Raw genomic sequence first — 1,656 nt, 5'->3', positions numbered from 1 at the left:
CTGTTCAAGAGATGGAATAACTGGCCTGAGTCTAGCATGTTAGTTATGAAGTCATCATAACTGGGAAGCAGAGCACACATGGCCCAGAAAAAGCACTCAATCACAGGCATGCATACTCAGACAGGACAGAAAAATAAACCTAAGTAACAAGCAAGTCCTGCAAAATTAATCAAAATTCTGACACCAAACTAACCAGTTATTTTAGAGTGTAGAAACCTGAATAATTCTGCACAAGGATAGAACAGTATTCCAGTGTGCCCGGCTCTCTTCCACCTGTGGATGAAGGAGCTGCCACATGGAAACGTGACCATACCTGCTAATTTGAAGTACTCCAAAGCGTCCTGTGCAGGCCCATGAAACAGGACTTTTCCTTTGGCCACTAAGGTGAGGCTATCAAAACGTCTGAAGATGGAATACTGAGGCTGATTAATGGAGAAGATGATTGTTCTTCCCTGCCTAGACATCCTAAGTAGAAAGAGGGAAAATAATGGGTCACGGAACATCCGAACCTGAAACATCTTGGCAAAATACTTATTCTGCCATTATCTACTTGAATTTTCCTTATAAGCACCTCACCTCAGTTGCATTATATTTTATAGACAAACTAACTCAATGCTCTTATTTAAAAGACCTGCACTTAAAGTATTGCAAATTCTCCCCTAGAATGTTTATTGTATATGTAGATTTCTGGTCAGTCTTTTCAGAGTTAGAATTGTCAGGAATAGGTACAGGGAGTCACATCATTAACAGGCAGCCTAGGTGACTGAAAGTACACTCACATTTGAGAAAAATTATGTAAAATTAAACATTAAACAATGATGGCATGGCCCGTCCTTTTGATCACTCTGGATCCTTGGGAATTGATTTCATTGTTCTGATAATATGATTAACATTAGAACCACTTGTCTATCTTTGCTAAATGCTTCAGTGATAATTTCATTTCAATTTTAGCAATATTGCCATAAGCCAGTTCTAATAGTACATCTTTGCTAAATGCTTCAGTGATAATTTCATTTCAATTTTAGCAATATTGCCATAAGCCAGTTCTAATAGTATAATTTCCTGAAGCCTGTAAGGTCAACCAATCACTTAAAGGTGTCACAGTAAAGAGCAAGACTGGGATTTGATCTTTGGTCTAATTCCACAGCAGAAATCCCCCAGTGCCCAACAAAACCCCCAAAACAAACTAAGTTCCATGTCATAGGAGTTACACTGTGTAGTAGGAGAACTAAAGGCAAAATACAGTGTTTAAAAGTGCTATTAAAAACATTTTTGAGACTGGCCATGGTGGCACATGCCTTTCATTCCAGCTCTGGGAGGCAGAAACAGGTGTACCTCTGTGATATTCAGGATAGCCTGATCTAGATAGCCAGTTCCAGGTCAGCTGGGGCTACAGGGAGACACTGTCTCAAACAAATAAACAAACAAACAAACATTTTGGGGTCTGCAGTGATAGCTCAGCAGGTAAGAGCCCTCATTCCTCTTCCAGAGGAACCAGATTCCATTTCTAGCACCCATATGGTGGCTAACAACTGTCTAAAGCTCCAGTTTTAGGGGACCTTAGGTTCTGTTCTGGCCTCTATGGGTAGTGCACAACATGGGTGCACTTACCTACATGCAGGCAAAATAATCATGAATAAAAATAAATTGAAATTT

The 1,656-nt window shown here is 39.8% G+C and overlaps 1 protein-coding gene across 1 annotated transcript in view; it reads right to left on the bottom strand.

The window, feature by feature from the left end:
* Positions 1-313: 313 nt before the first annotated feature.
* Positions 314-1,656, bottom strand: part of LOC103737034 (ATP-binding cassette sub-family G member 3-like) — a gene marked incomplete at both ends in the record, with an annotated part of 15,881 nt that continues 14,538 nt past the window's right edge. Inside the window, one exon of the mRNA XM_008836715.2 lies at positions 314-465. Coding sequence (XP_008834937.2) covers positions 314-465 — 152 coding nt within the window. The remainder of the gene's footprint in view (positions 466-1,656) is intronic.

This window comes from Nannospalax galili, unplaced genomic scaffold (assembly GCF_000622305.1).
Source record: "Nannospalax galili isolate Female #2095 unplaced genomic scaffold, S.galili_v1.0 scaffold4918, whole genome shotgun sequence".
Taxonomy (NCBI): domain Eukaryota; kingdom Metazoa; phylum Chordata; class Mammalia; order Rodentia; family Spalacidae; genus Nannospalax; species Nannospalax galili.
Note: the sequence above shows the minus strand (reverse complement) of the source record. Positions and strands in the feature narration are given on the sequence as shown.